The sequence below is a fragment of the Aspergillus wentii genome, assembly GCF_001890725.1.
Source record: "Aspergillus wentii DTO 134E9 unplaced genomic scaffold ASPWEscaffold_3, whole genome shotgun sequence".
Taxonomy (NCBI): Eukaryota; Fungi; Ascomycota; class Eurotiomycetes; order Eurotiales; family Aspergillaceae; genus Aspergillus; species Aspergillus wentii.
In genome coordinates, this window is record NW_024467834.1 from 763,851 (window position 1) to 785,302 (window position 21,452).

General features: G+C 49.9%; 6 protein-coding genes across 6 annotated transcripts; 3 read left to right on the plus strand and 3 right to left on the minus strand.

The window, feature by feature from the left end:
- Window positions 1-293: 293 nt before the first annotated feature.
- ASPWEDRAFT_170102 (DNA-binding ATPase) lies at window positions 294-6,218 on the minus strand (the record flags this gene model as incomplete). The annotated part of the gene is made up of 4 exons (XM_040830565.1): window positions 294-588; window positions 656-6,070; window positions 6,132-6,149; window positions 6,208-6,218. 4 exons carry the CDS (start codon window positions 6,216-6,218, stop codon window positions 294-296), a joined length of 5,739 nt encoding a protein of 1,912 aa, XP_040690266.1.
- Window positions 6,219-7,454: 1,236 nt separating this feature from the next.
- On the minus strand, window positions 7,455-8,341 carry ASPWEDRAFT_152132 (uncharacterized protein; the record flags this gene model as incomplete). The annotated part of the gene is made up of 3 exons (XM_040829622.1): window positions 7,455-7,930; window positions 8,055-8,191; window positions 8,314-8,341. 3 exons carry the CDS (start codon window positions 8,339-8,341, stop codon window positions 7,784-7,786), a joined length of 312 nt encoding a protein of 103 aa, XP_040690267.1. The 3' UTR covers window positions 7,455-7,783.
- Window positions 8,342-8,555: 214 nt separating this feature from the next.
- Window positions 8,556-11,419, plus strand: ASPWEDRAFT_170104 (secretory pathway Sec39 family protein; the record flags this gene model as incomplete). The annotated part of the gene is made up of 3 exons (XM_040830566.1): window positions 8,556-10,074; window positions 10,123-10,279; window positions 10,330-11,419. The coding sequence occupies 3 exons, from the start codon at window positions 8,556-8,558 to the stop codon at window positions 11,417-11,419; spliced, it is 2,766 nt and encodes a 921-aa protein (XP_040690268.1).
- A 781-nt stretch (window positions 11,420-12,200) lies between these two features.
- On the minus strand, window positions 12,201-13,884 carry ASPWEDRAFT_50051 (dual-specificity mitogen-activated protein kinase kinase; the record flags this gene model as incomplete). The annotated part of the gene is made up of 4 exons (XM_040837371.1): window positions 12,201-12,330; window positions 12,383-12,752; window positions 12,800-13,091; window positions 13,147-13,884. The coding sequence occupies 4 exons, from the start codon at window positions 13,882-13,884 to the stop codon at window positions 12,201-12,203; spliced, it is 1,530 nt and encodes a 509-aa protein (XP_040690269.1).
- A 3,530-nt stretch (window positions 13,885-17,414) lies between these two features.
- Window positions 17,415-18,132, plus strand: ASPWEDRAFT_170106 (GPI anchored serine-rich protein; the record flags this gene model as incomplete). Its single annotated transcript, XM_040830567.1, has 2 exons — window positions 17,415-17,974; window positions 18,024-18,132. The coding sequence occupies 2 exons, from the start codon at window positions 17,415-17,417 to the stop codon at window positions 18,130-18,132; spliced, it is 669 nt and encodes a 222-aa protein (XP_040690270.1).
- A 2,388-nt stretch (window positions 18,133-20,520) lies between these two features.
- ASPWEDRAFT_170107 (uncharacterized protein) lies at window positions 20,521-21,291 on the plus strand (the record flags this gene model as incomplete). Its single annotated transcript, XM_040830568.1, has 1 exon — window positions 20,521-21,291. The coding sequence occupies one exon, from the start codon at window positions 20,521-20,523 to the stop codon at window positions 21,289-21,291; it is 771 nt and encodes a 256-aa protein (XP_040690271.1).
- Between the last annotated feature and the right edge of the window lie 161 nt (window positions 21,292-21,452).

The window sequence follows — 21,452 nt, forward strand, 5'->3', positions numbered from 1 at the left end:
TGCTGCTGTCCCCGATCTGGAGAATAAAAGTAAAAGGTGGGGTAAGAAAAGAAAGGAAAAGAGAAAAGAAAAGAAATAAAAGAATAAAAGTGAAATAAAATAGACAAGGGAGTCATTCATGCATCACATGGCTGACGTCTCTAAAATGATCCGATTCCCCCTTCCTCTCCAATAACTCCTGTAGAAAACCGACTCCACCGTTTTTTCCGTGTATTTTTGTTTCGGGGTTGGTAGAGATTAGGAATTAGTTGATTAAAACCATGACAGTTCATATGCTGGGTTGGTGATGATCATCATCCTTTCATGGTGGCCAGGAATGAATCCAGGTTGTATTCTTCCTGGTATTGTCGGTCGTCCCAGAGCTCGCCTAGATCGTCGAGCCAGCCCTTCTTGCCCTTCTCCTTGACCTCGCCGTCAATGTCCACCATGTCAACCTCGTTGCCGGCCGCGTCTGAAGGTTTCTCGGCACTTTCGGCTGTTTCGCCGAGATTGAATAGATCTAGTAGTTGATCTGTGTCCATTGTACCTAAACCGGCGTTTTGTTGATTGACCACCGTAGAAGCCACGTCGATCTTGAAGCGTTGGAGACTAGAAGCAAATGCGTTAGTACTTGGGTAACTGGAAAGAATTATGCTAAATGGGGGACAAGACTTACTTCAAGATCTTCTCTTCCAAAGTACCCCGAGTGATCAATCGGTAAACATTAACCACCTTCTTCTGACCAATACGATGAGCTCGGTCCATGGCTTGGATATCCTTCTGAGGGTTCCAGTCGTGCTCCACGAAAATGACAGTATCGGCACCAGTAAGGTTCAGACCCAGTCCACCAACACTCGTGGTCAGCAGTAACACGTCGTAACTAGGATCCGAGTTAAATTTGTTGACAATATCCTGGCGCTTGGTAGCTTCGACACCACCATCCAAACGCAAGTACTGAACAGATGGGAGCAGTTTTCGGAAAACCTCTGTCTGCACGATATCAAGCATCTCTTTCATCTGGCAGAATACCAGAGCTCTGTGGGGGCTCACGTAGCTAGCGCCAGGATCCAACTCGCCTCCAGACGAAGGGTTGACACCGATACCACAGTCGAGAAGCAAATCGCGTAAGGCACTAAGCTTAGGCGCATGCGAGACATCCCGGACATGTGAGTTCTTGTTGGTAAGGTAGTTTTGGACTTCGTTGTACTGCTTGTGCCCTTCCTTGACGACCAGCGCAGGAGAGTTACAAAGACGGCGCATGTACTGCAAAGCTTGGAAGATGTGCTCCTTGTCGGATTTTTCGGAGCTTCCAACCTTCTCCGCAAGATTCTTTTGCTCCTTCTTGGTGAATGTCTCGAACAGTTTCTTCTGGAGCTCACTTGGGTCACAGTAGTAGTTCTGGATGATCTTTGGTGGCAGATCATTGAGCACCTCCTCCTTCAGACGTCGGAGCAAGAACGGAAGGACTTGTTTGTGCAATGCTTCGATTGCCAGTGCGCCTGCCTCCTGCTCCTTGGATGACGACTTGCTAAATCGGCTTGCCGCGATTGGCTTGGCGAATCGGTCCAAGAAAACCTTTTCGGTACCAAGGAATCCGGGCATCAGGAAGTCAAACAAGGACCAAAGCTCCAGCACGTTGTTCTGAATAGGAGTTCCAGAGAGGATTAAACGGTGGTTACTGGGGAGACGCTTGACTGCTAGTGTGACCTTTGCCTTGGGGTTCTTAATGAGGTGACCCTCATCCAGGACACAGTAGTTCCAGTTAATCGGGTTCAGCACATCATTATCGTTTCTAGCAATATCATAAGAAGTCACAACAATGTCGGCATCGTCAAGGGCACCTTGCAACCGTGAACGCTCGGCGGGAGGGCCAACATAGGCAACGCAGTTGAGGAATGGAGCGTATTGCTTAACCTCTTGCTGCCAGTGTCCAGAAAGCGAGGGCGGGCAGATAATCAAGGATGGGGCCTTTCTAAATTCCGGTTTCTGCGTGCGAGCATATTCATCGGCTCTGATATGGTGATCACTGGCGACAATGCAAATGGTCTGAAGGGTTTTACCAAGACCCATGTCGTCGCAAAGAATACCGTGCAAATTGTAGCGATTGAGGAAAGCAAGCCAGTTAACACCATCCTGTTGGTAGGGTCTAAGCTCGGCCTTGATTGCGATGGGCATCTTGAATTCCTCCACCTTTCGGGGATCCAGCATCTGAGACATGAAGTTTCTTTCACGGTCACGTCCCTTCAACAGCTCCTCCGAAAGACCGGGAGGGTCTGGTATTCCAGCTTCCAAGGGTACAAGTTTAACCAATGTGGCAAATGATGTTGTGGCTAACAGTCTCACATCATTATCTGAATCGCTCATTCTGCCGAGAACAGGGACGACGAGGAAGATAACATATGGCAAAATTCCATCCTCCATGACATGGATCAAGTGATAGATACACTCGACGACTCCTTGGCGTTTGTGCACGTCCAGCGTATCATTTATAGTAGGCAGCACTTTCTCCACCAGCATAGTCATACCCTCGACACTGATGACACTGCAAACAGTGGCAAAACATTTTGCAGCAGCGTATCGGATAACAGACAAGCGGCATCGAAGCGCTTTGGCGATAATAGGCATGAGATCGACGACCCAAGGATAAAGCCCAGTGTGGAACTTGGGAAGAAGGGCACGTAGTGTAGATAAACCGTCCACGATCTCCTGGCCGAGCTCGTTGTCTGGGTCGTGAATATTCTGCGGAAGCTCGTCGCCGGTAAGTGCATCTCGTAGTGGCCGTTCAACCAACGAGGCAAGGTTGGGGACTTTGTTCAAAAGGTCAGCTCCGAATTTAACAGTGAGCTGTTCCAGAGCCTCCTTGGCACCCCTGCGCATAATTCTCGCCTCCTTGGCCTCCCTTTCGAATTTGGCAGCGTCTGGGTGATCCCGCCGGTCCTCTTCCTTGCGGAGGGATAGAATTGACCGCTCAAGGTTGGCATTGTGGTGGAATTCGGGGGTTTCGGAAGTGTCAACGCAGCAGTATTTAACCAAGTTTCCAATGACCTTATCCACCGGGCCACGCTTCGTAGCCTTTGTATAGTATTCAACCAGAGAAGCAACTGCAGTGGCAGAACGTTGCTGGAGCTCTGCGTTCTCTTCGCTCTTAATGCTGTCCATCATTCCCTTGATTATATGACCAGGCTTCTTGGGAATGTCCTGCAAAGCAACCAGCGCACCTGCAGCTGCGGCTCGAACACGCAAGTCTCTCTGCAATCTAACGTTTCTAGCCTCATTAATAGCAGCTTCAGCAGTTGCACGAGTGTCGTTCAATACTTGAAGAGCAGTGACACGTTGAGCGGGAGTTAGGCTCTTCTTCAACCGCTCGAAATCAGCACTAACCACCTTCTCAGCGTCCGACAAAGAGAACGCGCTGGGACCAGCCTCGGCATCGCCCTGGACAATAACAGCAAGAGTCGGAAGTCTTGAGGAAGGAACGTGTGCATGATCTCTAAATGCATTGAGCAAGGAGTGGCACTGAGCACGAGCAACATGCAAATAGCATGCAATGTCGCTGTACCACAAGGGGCGTTCTCCTTCGAGGATTGGACGCACGCGCTCGCACAGGGTAGGAGTAAACTTGCTACTAGGTCCCGCATGTCTGGCGTATTCCTCAACAACCATGGCCGACGAAAGCTGCGAAGTAGATGCGGTAAAGCTGAGCCCATCGATGATAGATTGCCAGAGATCCTGCAGCTCGTTCTTATCCCAGAAGTATAGCAGGTGGCCGAGTGCCTTGGCCGCGTAAATCTTCGACCTGAGCATTGTATCGGTACCAACCAAGTCGATGTCACCTTGCAGCATATGCCCGTCGACATTATGGGCCGATGGTGGAGGAGGTGGAGCTGCTGCGGCTGCGGCTGCTTCCTTTTTCTCTGATTTGCGCCTACGCCCCTTTGTCGGTGCCTCCGTGTTGACGTTGTTGGCGCTTGGAGAGGATTTTGCTGGAGCAGAAGCGCTCATCGGGAAAGGCAGACCGGAGGGTTTGATGAAGAGCGAAGCATTCATGGCGATAGGGTAGCGGGGGACACCGAAAGGACCCATGGTCAGGGTAATAAGCGGTGTAATCTGGCCCAGAAGTTCGGTATCCGACTTGAAAGACCCACGGCTCTCCAGAGCTTTGAGCAACTCTGACCAGACCTGGAGCGACAGCTTCAACACGCCCTCGTTGCGCTCCACCAGCAGGTTCTGGAAGATCAATCGCAACACTTTGCCATCTACCCAGTCGTTTGTACCCTCGCCTTCCAGTTGTAAGAAAGTCATAAGAGCTCGAAGAACAGCGGAGCGGACGCTTGTAATGGTATGCCGTAAGAAGGGGTAAAGACGAGGAACCAGTTTGCCAAATGAGGACTCGGGGTCATCGGCAGCGTTTGCTTTCATTGCATCCAAAACCTGGCGGAACGTGCAAAGCTTCGCGAGAAGATCCATGACAGATCCTGTACTGGCGCTAAGGTCATCCTGCAAGTTGGAAAGGCAGTCCCAGACAATATTCATCAAGAGACCCAGAGTGCCAGGACGAGAAGTGACGAATTCCTCCGCAATCGGAACAAGCGTAGCAGCACTCACTGCACGAACGTCGTCATCGAAATCGCCCAGGCCCTTCATGACCGCCTTCAGAACACCATCCATAAGCTTTGAGTCCTTGACGAGCAAGTCTTTGCGGACCGCCACCAAATACCTCAGGCCAATCATACCACCATGGCACACTTCCCAGATCGGGCGATCGAGACCTAGGTCGGTTTGCATGACGATCCGGTAGAGGCATCTGTAAACGGAGACGACAGACCGAGATGGCAATTGTGATAGAAGAGCACCCAATGTCTGGCCCACTGTTTCGCGAATAGGCGCAACGACATTATCTGAGATGTAATCCCCGAAACGATCGAGCATGAGCACACAGAGAAGACGACAAGCTAGGTCATCTAACCATTTACGATTCAGAACATCGTTTTCTGATCTACTCTTTCCGTCCATGCGCCCGGCACCAGCACCCTGGACACGAATTACTTCTCGAAGGGCCATGGCCGCACCGTGGCGAACTTCCCAGTTCGGATCAAAAATATCCACCATCAAAAAGTCACACATGTGCTCGAATGGCCATCCAGGGTTTTCGCCATCCTCTGTCGTTTCAGGCTGCAGTAGCGGCTTCTCGGGGGCATCGGCTCCCTTGAACTCGGTGACAAGCTTCGAGTCATCATCGCCCTCTGGTCGCTCGAGAGAGAAGTAGTCGTTCTTCGATTCGCCGTTCTCGCCATTCTCTGTCTTAACAGGGTGGGGAGTCGTAACTGAAGGTGTCGTAACATTTTCCGATGGCCTTCGAGCACCCAAATCAACGACACGGACTTTGTTGGCACCCATCTTAGCACTCTGTTTGTTCTTCCGTTTTAGCTGGTTCAACTGCCGCTTGCTCAATCCTGGCTCTTCCCCGTTGGCGGGTTCATTTGGTGACGGTAGAGTCTTAGGAGCAGCACTCTGCAAGCTGGTGTCCCGGGCCACGGAAGTATCGATTTTGGGTGTCGGTGCTGCCGGTTTCGAAACCAAGTCGGTATCGTCGATCAGGTCCTCCTCGATGTACTCCCCTGCCAAACCGAGTCGCGAAATCAAAGTCTTCTTCTGGTGCTTCAGCCGCGAGGCTGGGTCCATAGCACCCAGCGAATACTCATACTCCTTGCCGGCACTACCCAGTAGCCGCTTACCAAACTTTAAGATGGAGGTAATATCCAGGCGATCCAGCTGAAGCAGCGGCTCGTCCGGTGATGGCGGCTGCTGCTCTTCGGATTTAATCTCCACGCCATCGTCGTAGTCGTCGTCATCTTCGGCCTTCTTGATGGCCTGTCCGTCGTCCTGGTTAGGATCAAAAATGTCCGCATTCGTCACGATGAGACCGATAGCCTTGGCGGCAGCGGTCCTGGTATCCCACGACTTGGATCTGAGATAGGGCAGGATGCGCCCGAGTAGATTAAACAACTCATCTGGATGCTGCTTCTGCACGTCTGCCAACTGCTGGGCGGCAGTGTTTCTGATCAGAGCGGTGCTGCCCGTCTCCAACAACCTATATGCACGTGATCAGTACGGTCCAATTTGCGGCTCCTGCAAGGGGAGGGTCCACTCACGTGACCAGGCGATCCAATCTAACCGGAAGAGCATTAGCGTCATGTCAAGAAGGAAAACAACGGGACAAGGGCTTACCTGGAAGTCATATCGTCACTGAATTATTAAACAGAAAACAGAAGGAGAAGAAGAAAGAAGAGAAACGCGAAAGCAAAAAAAGACAATGGGGTATAAGAAGAAGAACGAGAAAGTACAAACAACGACCCCCAGACTCCCCGCAAGATTAAGTAAGAAAAGAAAAAGGGAAGTATGTATGTATGGAGAGTGTATGGAGAGAGGTATGGATACAGGTTTGTTACACCCACGCCCCAGCAGCCATGGACGGGGACGGCAAACTGGAGAATAATCAATCAGTAAGAGCAAGGTAAAATAAGAAACGGAGAAATCAGAGGACCAAAAGGATCATAATAAGGCCGATCAAGGGGGGAGGAGGCTGGTGATCGAGGAGTACGTACCGGAGTATACGTGATCAGTCAGCGGCGCAAGACGTCTTGGATCGACTTTTTCTCGCCTGCTTCTTTTCGAGGTCACGCAGCCTGTTTATATCATTGGGGGCCCTCTTTGGCTCGGCGCGCCTACCCATGTTTGGGCCCTGCGCGCTAGGCCGCATCGGGGTTAGGGCCTCCACCGCCGCAAAGGTTTTCTAATGTCACGTGATATCCCTGCTTTCAGTCGGATTCAAGATAAAATTGTCTGATCACAATTAAAGTGAAGTGAAAGTGAATTGAGAGTGATATTCGTGTCATTTCTATGCGACATAAAATATGTGCAATGGAATACTAGGAGTGGTGACGATCCAATCACAATGCCAAGAAATGCCAGATGGCCTCAGAGAGAAGGATTCTTCGCCAACAAGCAAGAATCCTCGTTATACAGTATGTAGAAGTGGTGATAGCAGTCGCAATCTCGAGTTGACACATCCAACTGTGTTGTTTCACAATTTGAGATGGAAGAAAGAAAAAGATCAATCTGAAGCTCTGGACAATGGATGCAGATGGATGCATATCGCTGCCTCAGGCTGCCAGGTGGCCTGGCGACTGCTGCTCCAATCACACCCCGTCTATTTTTGATTTCTGTACTTTTTTCGTGTACTTTTCGTTTCTTTGTCTACAAGCAAGGATATCTTATTTTGCTTTGTTATATAAATTCAAGTAAAATTCAATCCATCTAATTGTCAATTTTATTTTAGTTGAATAGAATATCGCGTGTCGTTGTCATGATGTAACTATTTCCAAGTGACTGTATATATATCTAGCTCCGACATCATATACTCGTCTGTGGCAGCCCTACGCAATCTTCACTTTACCGTATCTTTAAATTTCCTTGTGGAGCCTTGGTTCTAGACCAGAGAAGCAAGTCTAATAGAATGTTTTCAAAAGAAAAAGCAGGAATAAATACAATAGTCACTTCACCAAAGCTTGTAAGATAATGAATGCACTGGCAAGGCAACTGCGAAGCCGAACATGAGAAGGCAAGTCAACGAATGATGAATGACAAATACTCCAGTTTTCAAACTACACTACATAACAGCCAGGGCATTCTTGAACTGATAACGATTGCCATTTATACAATCAAAACATCCATGTGGTAAGAGCGTACATTGATATGAAAAGGAAAAGTAAAACAACCGCACTCCGGATATGCGCATCACTTCTTATTGCTTGGCCAACAGAGCTGTCGATTCTTCATCCTTCCCTAACAATCCCAGACTGCGAATCTGCTCGGCCTTGGGCGCATTCTCACGGGGGTGTGCTGCTTCGGCCTTGCGGTAGGCGGCCTGCAGCTTCATTGTTCGCAGAGCCTAGTGAATGAGTTAGATATTCGTATATATCAAGTATCGAGTATCTCCAGTATATCCAGTGCACTCCGTAGTGGATTCATTCACAGCCACCTCGTCGTGAACAGGAATTGAAGAGCTGGCGTACCTCTTTTCTGTGGTGAAGACATTCGTAGTAATCCTCCAAGGCGGGCATGCACTTCTTCTTGCCGGCCTCACCCTCCCCGGCATTGACAACGTAGCAGCCGAGGGTTTCCTGCCAGAAGGAATAGCAGCGGGAGGGACCTGTAGAGGTACAAGAGATGAATTAGCCGGAGACGCCCGTCAAAGAAAACCGCAGCACAGCAGGCACACCCCACTGCCATGGCGACCGCAGACACGCCAATCGAAGGGCAATCAGTACATACCGCCGTTAAGACCGAAACCAGAAGCCATTGCGTGAGATGGAGGGGACGAAAAGCTGATGATCGAGGGGCTTTTCCAGGCGTGTTGGACCGATCGGAGGGACGTCGAAGTGAACGGGAACTGCGCTTGGCCGCTTTCCGCCTGGCCCGAGCGCCCGCCGTTTTGACGTTGTCTGCGAACACATCACCCGCTTTGCCTTCACGATCCTCACGCCTTGTCTCTAAATGGGAGTTTTCTAGTGGCCATGGCGGTTCTCGCAGGGCTCTCTTCCGCGCATGCGATTCTTCTGGCTACTGACCTCTGTGCCAGTGGCAATGTTGCTCATCTGCCACAGCTGCACTCTCTCTACCCCGGCGTTCTCCCTCTTGATCGTCTCTTGCGCATCATCTTAACCTTTTTGCCAGAGAGCACGGAACCTCAGTATTACACCCCTGTGCTTCAGGAGCTCGTGGATGGTACATCGTCATCTGCGGATGACGATATCGACATTTCTTCTGTCAAAGATCTGCCTGAGCAAGTTGCAAGGAAACGCGTGCGGAAGCTTCGTTTACTACCTCTCAAGCATCCCGACGACGACAACGACGACAACACTGCAGACCCCTTGACCCAATTCTTGATCCATCGGGCGCATTTGATCGACTCCGAAACTGCTCTTCAACCGCTGATCCTTGACCTCTTGTTGCCGTTCTACCACCGCTCGCCATTTCTACGGACCTGGCTGATTTCTAGCTTATTACCACTCCTCCGCTTGAACTACGAATACTACCCGAGCCGAGATGAAACCTTCACTTTGGACATGATAGAGTCTATGGATGGCCAGACAGCAATCAACGTACTCCTTTCGATGACAGGTCCGCGAGCAGACAGCATGGATTTAGTAAACAACCTTCGTGGGCTGGTCGGTGCTTGGATTCACGGCAGCAATCGGTCGAAGAGACGGAGGCTCAACGAAGCGGCACAGCAAAGTTCAATTTCTCTTCCGCAGGACGAAGTATATCGCCCAACAAAAGGTGGTGCACATTGGCAATGTGTGAATGAATGGCTGCTGTTGCGGAGCTTGGTCGATCGTGACAGCGTGGTGAGCGCCTTCGCTCACTGGGATGGACCTGAGGACGTGGACCTCGGTGGTTATGAGAAGGAACAACAGGCAGAAGACGAAGATATCGCGGATCTACGACTGCGGTACGGACAAGCTGGTTTGGCTGTGATATACACGAATCCCGACCCCAGCAAATCTGCATTGGAGGGCTCCATTCAGATTATCACCCGGATTGCCAAGCTGCTTGACCTCGACCAATCCTCTACAATACCAGGCGACTCAGAGCTTCCCACCGTAACATTTGATGCGGGGCCGATTTCGTCAACGTCTCGAGCATCATTACTGCCAAACGCTCTGCTGGCGTCTTCAAACCCATTGACGCATCCTTCTACCTCTTCGATTTCATTCCTCGGCGCCATCCTCATCTCCCTCCAGACATTGAACGAACTCGGCCATCCGATACCGTGCCGGACAGCCGCCAACATATGCCTCAACAGTAACGAGGATATGCAACTGTCGGAACTACGAAGCGTTGTCACCTCTATCACTAACCAGACCAGATCTGGTCGTAACTGGGGAAAGATCCGCCAGCAGCTGCTCTGGCTTCGGGACTGGCAGGCAGATCACAGTGAACGAAAGGACCAAGGCTATCATGGACTTTTCTGGAGAGTTCCCCGACATGTAGTAGAAACCGAAATCTTGAAGGCTTTGCTAGAGGCCAGAGGTAAGCTATACATTACGACCTCCCAGTTGCCCATGCTAACATACCCAGAATACCAACTGGCCGTGGACATTTTCACCAACTGGGAATCGGCGCCCCTGCAACCAGCCCAGGTTGAAGCCGCTGTCAAAGACGCCAACTTTACGGCATACGACAATGCGAGCAACGGTAACAGGACGCGGGGTGGAATGAAAAGGGCACATGATATGTAAGTTCTGCTCATAGGCCGAGAGACGAGCAATGCTGATATTTTACTAGCCTGCAAGCCTTCAAATCACACTTCTCGGATTCTGTGTCATTCAAGCAGATCCAAGCTCTCATCTCCGCAACGCATGCGTTGTCCTACTACTCTCTCACTCTACAGCATGGCGTCCCCTTCCAGCCTGTCAGCATCCGGGTCCACTCGGACCCTCTTTCCCTCATCGAAAAAGTACTCGACCAGAACTCGAAAAGCTACACAAAACTTGACGACCTCCTGTCCATCGGGCGAAATCTGGTAGCAGCTGGCTTTCCACCGAGTGTATCAGACGATGATTCACACTACGAACATCCCCCACCCAGCTCTTCAGAAGACGCCATCGTCATGGCCGAAAGACGCATCATCTCCCTAGCCATCTCATCAGCCCTCTCATCCAATGACTTTGGCACTGCCTACTCATACATCCTCACCCGTCTCACCCCCCCAACCCACCTCCCAACCTCCCCCCTCACCGACCCCGTCGTCAAAGACGACATCTCCTGGCGCGCCGTCTACAACGCCGGCCGCTACCGCTCCCCCGTCCCCTCCACATCCTCTACCCTCCAATCCCAAATCACCCAACTCTCCCAGCGCATGGAACTCCTCTCCCTCGCCCTCGTCCTCGCCCCCTCGCCCGACCCCCTCCCCGAAATCCTCGGCGCCTGGCGCCGCTGCGACGAGGAACTCTCCAACCTCCGCACCCGCGAATCAGAGGAAGAAGACGCCTGGGACACAAAAGGCGACAACCTCTCCTCCGTCCCCGGCGGCTTCGGGCCCACAGACAGCGAACGAGACGCGTTCGAAACGCAACAACAGCACGCGAAACGCGCGCGCGCAAGACAACAAGGCCGCTCGAATTACGAAGAAGCACCCATGGGTCTGTTCGAAGTCGCCCGCGGCGCCGCCCTCGCGTTACACAAGAATGCGTTCCCGCTTCATGGTGGCGCGGCTGCTGCGAACTCGTCGGAACATGGCGCCGAATCGCATCTCGACCATGACGATGATCACGAGGATAGAGTCCGCAAGAGAGACGTCGTTAGTAATATGGTCACGGGCGGCTTGGCGAGTGGGATTGGCTGGGTCCTTGGTGCTCAGCCTGTTAACCGATAGATGCCTATGCCTGTCTTAGCTTTTCTTTCGATGATAAATGAGCGATATGATATCATGTACAGTCTAAGCGTGGAGTACTGTAATTCAATACATAATAAATGCTAGAGCGCAGAATACACTATTCTAACAAATGCGTCTTTCTTGCCATTCAAATAAGTATATACGACACATACATACACACAAAAACCAAATAGGTACTATACTAGAAAAGAAAAGGTCAAAATCCTATACAACAGAATGTATGTATGTACCCATCACGAGAATATGAAAGGCTAAATAAAAACACCACGAGAAAAAAGGTACAAGATGAAGAAGAACCATTTGTTTGTCCCGGTCCGAAATATAAATAAAAAAAGAAACGAAACAAAATGCGTCAGCACTGCTGGCCGCTGACTGCGATGAATGAACCCTATTTTCCCCTGTTCGACAGAAACCCTGCTGGCGGGAATGATGAAACAAAAAACATATATCAAGGATCGAATTCGTACATGGCCCAAAAGGAAAGACGTAAGTAAAAAAAAGATATTTTCCAACTCCAGGTGCCCACCCAAGAAATGACGTTGTAATGAGGAAATGAGCGTAGTGTGTCATGATCACAATTCGTATGGTTTGACAACCAGGTCAATCCAACAGGTCCAGCCAGATGTGGTATGCATAAATAACAATAAAGGAGAGACCATGAAAGATGCAAGGGTATTAAAAGGCAGCGGAAGCAGGGATGGCGAGTTGGGTCGAAAAGAAGACGAATGATGGCGGATGCAATGCGGTGCGGATGCGGAGCTTATTCTTTCCAATCCCATACTTGTTTCACAAAGTTGGCCATGTTGACTTTTTTGTTCTTCATTTCCTGCACCCAGGGATGTTCCAGCATCCGCCATGGAGTCGCTCGTCGTGGGGGTTCTTTCTCGAGACTAGAATCAAGTCAATAAGAGGTTCAATCTGCCGCGAGACCAAAGTACACACCAGCATTCAATGAAGTATTTAAAGCTATCGGACCAGCGAATGCGGTTTGCTGGTTCATCCTTCAATTTGGGAATCGGTTGTCGGACAATATAGGTGAGAAGGTCTATCAGGCCGGCGCGGGGCTGCATTTCCGTACCATCGGCCGGGAAGGGGAAGCGATGTTGGGCGACTTCGAGCAATGTGACTCCGAGAGACCAAACATCTGATGTGATTGTATACGATTGACCCGTGATTCGTTCAGGAGCCATATAGTATGAGGTACCGATAAATGTGTTGGCATCACCTTTTGTGCCGAATTCGCCACTGACACCGAAATCGCAGAGTTTGACTTGACCGTCGCGGCATAAGAGAATATTCGACGGTTTGATGTCTGCATGAATTAGTGACTGCATATTGCAAAATCTCCGAGAAGCATACCTCGATGAATAATTTTCCGGCTGTGAAGATATGTCAAACCGTTCAGGACACCTTCTGCGACCTTGCCCAAGACCTTTTCACCTGTTCGACCTCCCAACTTCTTGACTTCTTTGTATATACTGTCCAGACTTCCACCTTCGCAGAATTCCATGGAAATCGAGATCGTACCCGTCGACTTATCCATAAATGCACCGTAGTATTTGCAGATATGATCCGAGGCACAGTCTTTGTTGAAATTCAGTTCTCGAACGATTTGCTTTTTGACATCGGGGTTGGGGTCTGTAGTGATAATCTAGATCATATATTAGCATAAAATGACAAACAACTTTTACCCAAACTAGACATACCTTTAATGCGAAAACAGTCTTTGAATCCTTGAGCCTGCACCTCGTAACAGCACCACCGGCACCCTCACCCAAACTTCCCAACTCAACAATTTTCTTTTGCTCACTAGCAGCAAGCCAACCTTCATCGTCCAGATCGTCGGGTTCGAGGGGCCGGCCCTTTTCCAGACACAGCTTGTCCAAATCCGGGATGAGCGAGTTCACACCGTTGTCCCGTTCTGAGACGCCCTCGCGGTCGGAGTATACAGAGCTGATAGCCGACGACGGATCCGGGGTTCCATGCGGTTGCCGCAGACCCATGGCGAACGAAAGGGCGGAGTAGTTGGATGAGGAGGCCGAGGCGGGACCGCTAGCCTTGCCATCGAGATAAGTGAAGCTACCGGATCTCGAATGACCGTTTGCTTCGTTCAATCCAGTGGTAGCGAGGGGCGGAGGAGCCGGTCTGCCGTTGGCAAGGCGAATAGGGGCCTGCTGGGGAACTTCTGAACTGCTGCCCATGGGAGTAGCGAGTCGCAACTGCGGGGGAGCTGGGCGCTGCGCAGGACGCTGGAGCGGCGGAGGGGCCTCGGGGGCAGCAGCGGCCGCGGCGGGGATACCCGTTCCATTGACAGGTCTGGCGTTGGGCGAAGGAGGGATTCCAAGTGTGAGTTTGGGAGGACGAGGGCCATTGCCGTTGTTGCGATTGCCGGGCACGGGCGGCCTCAAAAGAGGGACGGAGGATGAGGTGGAAGAAGAAGACATTGCGAGATTGTTTTGCCTCTCACCAGGCAAGAACAACTCGTTAGGATCAGCGAGGGTAGCCAGAGCGGCGACTTTGTCGGAAGACACCTTGAAAAAAGGGAAAGGGAAGAAAGGGAAATAAAAAGCGCAAGGCTGAGGGGAGGGGAAAGAGAGAGGGAAGAGGAGAGGACAGTCGGAACAAAAGAGGGCCGTGGGGCCGTGAGCACACGCGGCGGGTTTCTTGCCAGGGAGGGGTGCTGCGATGGTGATGATGATGGTGGTGTAGCAGAGGAATCAAGGGATGACACGAAGATAGATGAGGCTGAAGAGAAAGGGTCTGGATGGATGGAGAGAGAGAGCCAGATAAGGCAGCGAAAGAGAAACGAGTGTGATGGCGACTGGAGGAGAGGCGTTGGTTAGACACAAGAACGGTCGGTGTGAGGGGAAGAGAGCGTACTAGTAGTCGAGGATGACAGCGAGCGAGAGAGAGAGAGAGACAGAGACAGAGGGACAGCCGAATCTGGCACTTTTGAGGCTATGATGCCAATCTTCCTAATTAAAGAAGAGCCGATGCCAAATATGAGACAGAGCAGGATAGAACCAGCTGAGTGGGAAGCGAATGGCTAATAATAAGATAATAATAATCACGTTGAGAGTCTCCGAAACGGTGGAACCAGCCGGTTTCAAAAGGCGCCTAAAGATTTGAAACTGTCTTGACAGATCATTTGATATTCTCTGTACACAGTAGACTGGAGAGTATTCTGTAGAATATTATTGTCGTGTGGTTGACGATGATTTTGTGGTGGTGAGTGGAGGCATATCAGGCATCCATGTAAAAATCATCACCTCATCGATCTTCATTTCCATCATACTCATCTCATATTCCAGTATAATAATAATAAGAATAATCGTAATAAGATCTTCAATTCATATTCATCTTGATTTCATATTCAATAAAATTTACCCTATAGTGAACAGTCTACTAACTACACAGCCCGGCGTCTCCTCCACCAACCAAACCGCCCGCAGCAACTCCATCACCGGCATCGACAGCTAAGCTACAGCAGCTAGTCTGGGAAGAAGCAGTAAAGACAGAAAGATCTCCACTGGTGCGTTGTTCATGACTTGACCTGTCAGTTTCAACGGACTTGGATAGACGTTGAGTCCTGAAACAATAATGCCCTGGATTCAGGCATGAAGTTGCTATATAAAAGTGCGTCCACCACGTCAGCTTTATTGTCTATGATCAGCTCTAGAAATGCAAAGGCTATTGTTGATCTACATCAGCCTTGTTCACTACGATTACTATACGAGGATACGTATCCATTATCCATATTATCCATACTATGTATTAATAGATGCCCTTGTGCCTTGATTCTATTGATATTGACATCATATCACAACTCATCCATGGACAAGATGAATAGAACCGTTGATGATGATAGAAATGATTAAAGCCCCACAGATTAAAATAAACTGTGGCTGAGACTTTCAAGACACAAGATGGAGTCTGGATAGCCCTGTTGGCACTTTGGCTGGTATTAATCTCCGCGGCTCCATCTGCTATTCTCGGTATATCCGATCACATTCACATTCACACATATCATGATAATATCTCAATTCTCAATAACTGTTCAGGATTCTCAAATTCAATTCAACTGACAGCAACTGAATAGTTCTACAGGATGTTTATTTTTCTACTTTGCCAGTAAGACGCGCGGCGTGAAGATCTCGCTTGGAAGCTGGATGGTTGGACCCCACCAGATCATCCGCGGAGTTCGTAGGGAAGGGAATAGGGATAACCATCGACATTCGACAGATAAAAAGAAAAGAGAATGAGATAAAGACGGAATCATAGAATGAAAATAGAAAGAAGTTGGGATGAGATGGATGATGGATTAGATGGATGGAGGAAAAAGGAAAAACGAAAAGAGATGGAAGAAGGAAGAGTTATTAGGTGACCACAGCAACCAAACTGCCGACCAGAACGAACTTCCCCTGTTGATCGGTGGAGTAAAGTTTGCTCCCAATATCAGAAATCAGAATCAGAATCAAAATCAAGATATCTGAAATCAATAAACGATTCGATTCGAATAGTATGTCTGAGAGTCTGGTCTGAGAGTCTGGTCTGGACTGTCACGATATTGCGATAATCCCGCATTAGGCTCGGATCAAATGACTGTCGAGATCAGATACAGAATCCTCTACTAGTCGAAAGTTGAACCCCTTTTCAACGGCACCACCGAAGCCAACTGGAGTAGTCTTGACGAAAACTAAAAATAAAGACGCACTTGGCAAGGTCGCAAGAAAGACATCGAGCGACTCCATAAATAGTGTTGCAGAATCTGGAGAAGTACAGTAGCACGAGGCTTCAATAGTGCTTAAAGCTGGCTTGGATAGGTCAGACTCCATATGTTTATTTACTCTATCCGGACAAGCTTTGAAGGTAGTGGTTGATGTCTTGATTCAGAGTCAGACTGCATGAATGATACAATCTGTCTTGGACCCTGGCAGGATGCAGTGGATTGGCCGTAGTTATTCCGTTTGTTTTACCTGTCTGGTCTGTGTGTGTCTCGGAGTGTCGGCTCTACAGCCTCTAATATTACACGGGATTTCCTACCCTACCATAATAGTATTATCCCACCTAGATATTTCCGACAATATTATCTTACCTACCACTGAGTAAGAACAGACTCAGTCTGCAGATGAGGATAGACAGCCGACCATGCATGTGCAAGCATGTCACTGTCTTCCAACTTCCGCCTTCCTATGAAAAGCAACACGTCCCAAGGTTGGAGCAACAGGGGAGGCTCCACTTGGGCCAACTCATTGGCTGGAAAGCGGGGTAGAACCCACCGCGGGAAAACGCCAAGCCCCGTAGAGTGAGACGGCGTCAGGAACGGACCTACCAAAGTGGGAATCAGCAGTCTGATTGGCTGCGAGGAGAAACATGAAACTGGCTAGCAACGGTGTGGCTCAACTCATCGAACTGAGAGATAGCGATTGTATATACAAGATACGAGTGTATACAGAGAATCTAGAGTAGAGGTGTAGAGAAATATAAGAAAATAAACAAGAATAAGGTAGCATCAGTATGTAGTATGTACTATGGAGTATGTAGAGGTAAACAACTCAGACAGCAGAAGGATCATCCAACTAATGGCACTAGTGCCCCACCATCACCCCGATTGGCTGTGGGCCACTTTGCCACACCCCCCCCACGAGGCCAATTGGACGAACACACCGCATCTCAGGAGAACAACGAAAAAAAGGAGAAGATGCGTTCAGGAGAGGCGACGATCTCCAGGTTAATCTCCCCGGCCATACAAAGGCCCCGGACGCCCCCGTCCCCTTCGATCTCTTCTTGTTGTTTCCTTCTCTCAAGCCCAGACTTCGAATTGCAATTATTCTCTTGACTTCGGTCAGCCACTCTTTAACAAACCAACTATCACCACTCTCTTTCAATTTTCAACAGAAAATCATATAAAACTCCTTTCTCTCCCACCTTGACGGTTATTTTTTATTTCCACACCCACAGCAAATCATTCAATATGCGTTTCACTGCTGCCACCGTTGCTCTCTTCGCCAGCCTTGCTGTTGCCTCCGAGACCATCTACCAGACCGAGGATGTCACCATCACCTCGTGTGCTCCCACTGTCACCGACTGCCCCTCGCGTCAGACCTCCACCCCCGAGGGTGCCGGTGCTGTGACCACTGCTCCTGCTCCTGTCAGCAGCAGCGCCAGCGTCTCCGTGGATGTCCCCTCTGAGACTCCCGTTGCCCCCGCTGTCCCCTCCAGCAGCGCCCCCGCTGAGTCTGAGTCTGTCTCTGTCTCCGTTCCCGCGCAGACTCCCTCCGCTCCCGCTCCCTCCAGCAGCGCTCCCGCTGGCACTCCCTCCGCTCCTGCTCCTGTTGTCCCCGTTCCCGTCCAGAGCAGCAGCGCCTCGGTCATTGCTGTGACCACCTGTGTGCCCACCGTCTCCTACTCCACCATCATGGTCCCTGCTGCCACCCCCAGCAAGCCCGCTAGCGCTGGCTCTTGGGCCTCTTCTTCCGTCCCCGTTGTCCCTGCCCCCACTCCCTACGGACCCGGCAGCGGCCGCAACGCTACGTAAGTTTCTTTACCTCTTCTATCAGATGAACCCAGCTAACAATAACAGCGCCTCCACCTCTGCTCCCTCTTCCCTCTTCACCGGTGCCGCCAGCGCCAACACCGGCAACTTTGTCTTCGCTGGTGCCGCCGCCGCCGCTGCCTTCTTCCTGGCATAAATGATTCCCTTCGTGTCTATAATGTAGCCCCGGGTTGCTCATGTCTCCGGCTCCGCTCTGAGCGGGTGCTTCCAGGACTGGCTCCCTCCAGCTTCCTCGGAGCGGGTTCCATCATGGACTTGTGGATGATGGGAGTCAAGGGGTTTGTTAATTAGTTGTGGTTATTTATGGGAGAGTAATTTTTCTTTCACCCTTTTTTTTCTGATTCTATATATATTTTTGCATATATATACTTCTCTTCTTGGGCTTCCTGGATAGCTTCGGAGTTGTGTGAAGCGCTTGGTGGCTGGTATGATTTAATGTAAACCATGAAAGCTTTCACATTATTCGTTCCGGAGTATCTGTAGCTCAATTGATTTTGATATCCCAATGTACTTTCCTTTGTTCTGACCCTCCTTTAACTGTAAGCAGTGTAGCGTAGTGATGTCGTGTTCTGTGGTGTAAGGCTGTAGGCTGTATGACTTGCGGCTGAGCTGTAGGGCGTAGTGCATCGGACATGTAATCCGCATATAGCATACACAGCCCCATCAGGGCTATCGATCGGAACTACAGCCTTGTCAGTAATATATCTCGCATGATCTATCATTCGATAGATTAAGATAGATTAATCGTTGGTATGTTCGTGTTGGATGATAGGTAGTCAGCAGATACCTTATTCTTTGTCCTTGGTGCTCTTTCATCTCGGACACTCGAGGCAGTGGAAGTGTCAGGTGGCGTACGTAAGTGTAAGAAATATAAATATCACGCTGGGAACCGGTGAGCTCTCTTCTTTGTTTAGAATAAAGTGTGTTGGTGTTTCATCTCGTGGTCCTTTATTCGTATAGATAGTACTTTGGGTAGATGCAAACCCCATGATGTCGTTATATGGATACTGTACCTATGTTTGGGGACGTGATGTGGTGGATAGGTGAGGTAAGGCAGGTCAGATTTATATTTATATTCTATTATGGGCAGAAATGAGTCGATCTATCATCAGATCTCTGCTTAGACAATGGAGCCCCTCTTTATTTTATATTCTTTTCTTTCGTATACACCGACCTAACTTCGATCGAATCGCCCCAACTCCGCCACGCGAATAGGGGCCATGTTCTTTTTTTTACTCTGCACATACTCTGCATGCTCTTCCCCCCCACAGCCTAATGAACCTCAACCGTGGGAATGGCAGGAATGAAATAATGATGCGATGGGAATATCCAAGCATTGCCTCCTTAGGCACAATCTGTCTTCTCATCCTGGTGGCAGTGTCGTTCGTCCCGGCCAATCAGCGCCGCCTTGACCCAACAGATCCAGCCCGCCGGGTGTTGGATGGACTGACATTTGCTCGGCTTCACTTTTGCTGAACGAACCACGCGGGGGGTTTCGAGTTGGTTTCAGCTTCATGTCCGTTCTATCACGGCTTGGCCGTCGGTATCCCCGATGATTGTCGTGGGCTATACTATGCTATCCTGTGCTGTACAATATTCAGCTTTGTGGAGGTGAGATGATCTTCTTCCTTTGTTCCCTTTGATCATCCTTCGATCTAATTCTAATTGCCAAACACAGTAATTCCTCACTACGGAGGCAAACTGACTGTGAATGACTGTTTCTGAGTATATCTGCTCTACTCCTATTCCCATGAAGCTTTGGACCCCAACCGTTTTTTCCATATACGATATTTCTGCGTATACGTATCTTTTGGCCACGCAGCGGGAGGATTCTCATCCCCACCTTTGACCAGCTCAACCAGTCGGTGAAGGCAGTCCGGATTAGGGAATCGATGGATTGATCCCTATAAGGTTGATTCTTTGTTTTTTATTTTTTTTGTCTGTTTTTTTTTGTGTTGTTGTGTTGGATTCGGATCCTCCATACTGAACCGATGCAGAGGGTCGGACCCATCCGTAAGAGCTGGCCCCTGTGATATTCTCTTATTTCATTTTTGTTGTTATTCTGCTCGCCCGAATCCTGATTTTTTATTTATTTATTGGGTTTACTGCTTCTGGTGTTGTTCAAAGGATTCGCAGTCTAACCAGCACCGCCTCTGCCACAATCTGCCCTGCCCGGCTCTGGAGCGTCATCTCCATCAGGAGAAAAGAAAGGTAAAAAGAAAAAAGAAAAAGAAAAGGAAAAGGAAAAGGAAAATTTTATTTTATTCACCGTCTGTCATATACAAACTGGCACTCTCGTAGCTTGTTTGTTTTTCTTCTTTTTTTCTTCCTTCGTCTCATCTTCCATCATTCCTCGCACTTTTCGTGGCGATCCACTTTCCGTCTATCAGACCCCCTCATCATATCCTGGCTTTGTCCATCCTGTTTTTTCTCTCGTCTTTCTCTTTCTCTTTTCTTTTCTCTCCTTCCGTTCCTTATCCATCCTGTGAAGACTACCCCTCCATCATCTTCAATGCCGCCCAAAATGGATATGGATCTCTCCTCGTTGGAAGGCCCTCCCATCAACGATCCTAGATTCACTATTCCTTCCCCTTCGCCGAGAAGAAGATACATGAATATCCCTCGGGTCCAACTGGAGCATGTGTCTCTAGCCCAGACCCCCCTCGACAGAACTCACCACCAACAACGGGGCATCATCCCCCCCAGACCATCCTCGGCCGGCTCCCTGCTCCCCCAGAACAAGCACTCCAGCAGAGATCGTGCCCACCACGCCCGCTGCAACCGCTCAAACGGGAATCTCCATCCCACCTGGCCCTGTGGCCATCACCTCTCGCCGGACACCGTCCACCTGCACCCCTCAGAGGCCCGTCTCCAGTCCCAGCGTGTCTACCAGCTCGTCTGGCTCGAGAGCGAGCGTATCTGGGCGATGGTGGAGTGCTCTTCTTCGTCAGGATGCCCAGATCGCTCGGAATCGCCGTCTCCCCCGCTGCCTAGACCCGCGAATTCCGTCCCTGCTTCGCCCGTCTCGTCTGCTACGATTCCCTCTAATGCTTCTACTACTACTCTTGCCCCGCCGCCGACGGTGACTTCGCCTCCGAGGTATCCTCTCCCGTCTCTCATTCATACCCAATCCATGGATGACCGTCTATGGGAGGATATGCTGGATCAAGGCAAAGAGGGGCCTCCGTCGTATGAGAATCATTATTATGATCGTTTCGTTCCGCCGATGAGATCCGCTGTGCGTGAGTCTCGGTGGACGGAGATTGCTCGTCGGATTAATCGTGTTGTCGGCTGAGTGATCTGACACTTGCTTGAATATTTCGGTGGCATATCAGGTTGATATGCTGTCTACATCTATCTACATTGGAACCCAATGAACGCCCTACTACCGGCACCCGACTTCGAAAGAAGCACCCATCCAGCATGATGAGAGATTCTCTTCGATCTGAAACACAT